This window comes from Cervus elaphus, chromosome 2, assembly GCF_910594005.1.
Source record: "Cervus elaphus chromosome 2, mCerEla1.1, whole genome shotgun sequence".
In the NCBI taxonomy this organism is placed as follows: domain Eukaryota; kingdom Metazoa; phylum Chordata; class Mammalia; order Artiodactyla; family Cervidae; genus Cervus; species Cervus elaphus.
Window position 1 is genome coordinate 23,468,439 of NC_057816.1, and position 1,195 is coordinate 23,469,633.

General features: G+C 41.3%; 1 protein-coding gene across 1 annotated transcript; it reads left to right on the forward strand.

The window, feature by feature from the left end:
• Positions 1–268: 268 nt before the first annotated feature.
• LOC122705341 (olfactory receptor 147-like) lies at positions 269–1,195 on the forward strand. The gene has a single exon (XM_043920647.1). The coding sequence runs from the start codon at positions 269–271 to the stop codon at positions 1,193–1,195; it is 927 nt and encodes a 308-aa protein (XP_043776582.1).

The window sequence follows — 1,195 nt, forward strand, 5'->3', positions numbered from 1 at the left end:
CTGTTTAATGGGCTCCAGTTTCATCCATCTCATTAGAACTGAGTCAAATGAATTCTTTTAAAGGCTAGGTAATAGTCCATGGTGTATATGTACCACAGCTTCCTTATCCATTCGTCTGCTAATGGGCATCTAGGTTGCTTCCATGTCCTGGCTATTATAAAACAAGAAAAACAACAGTGCTCTTTTGTAGGATGTGATACTGTGGAAGAGCCGAGTTGTTCTCTAATGGAACCCTTTCTCCTGTGTCCACAGATTCCCTTAGAGAAGAATGGTTCCTGGAAATTACTCTTTTGTGACTGAATTTATTCTGTTGGGATTAACAGACCAACCAGATCTCCAACTCCCTCTATTCTTACTGTTTCTAGGAATGTATATGGTCACTGTATTGGGAAATTTTGGATTGATAATCCTAATTGTACTGAATTCACACCTGCACACCCCCATGTACTTTTTCCTCTTTAACTTGTCCTTCATAGATCTCTGTTATTCTTCTGTGTTTACACCCAAAATGCTGATTAACTTCATATCAAAGAAGAATATTATCTCTTACATGGGGTGCATGACTCAGCTCTACTTCTTCTGTTTTTTTGTCATTTCTGAAATCTATGTGCTGATTTCAATGGCGTATGACCGCTATGTGGCCATCTGTAACCCACTCTTGTATAATGCTGCCATGTCCCCTAAAGTGTGTTCCAGGCTTATGCTTGCTTCCTACTTGATGGCCTTTTCTGGTGCCATGGCTCACACTGGTTGCATGCTGAGACTGACCTTCTGTGATGCAAACACTATCAACCATTATTTCTGTGATGTCCACCCTTTGTTCAAGCTCTCCTGCACAAGTACCTATGTCAATGAGCTTGTAGTTTTCATTGTGGTGGGCATCAACATCACTGTGCCCAGTTTCACAATCTTTGTCTCTTATGGTCTCATCCTCACCAACGTCCTCCAAATCAGGTCCACAGAGGGCAGGTCCAAAGCCCTAAGCACCTGCAGTTCCCACATCATTGCTATTTCTCTGTTCTTTGGATCATGTGCATTTATGTATCTCAAACCATCTTCTGCTGGGTCTATGGATGAGGAAAAAGTCTCTTCTGTCTTTTATACCAATGTGGTTGCCATGATGAACCCCTTGATCTATAGCTTGAGAAATAAAGATGTGAAAACTGCTCTGAGAAAAACTCTGAGTAGGAGATAA

Coding starts and splice junctions, on each gene's coding strand:
- LOC122705341 (XM_043920647.1), top strand. CDS start 269: ATGGTTCCTGGAAATTACTCTTTTGTGACTGAATTTATTCTGTTGGGA.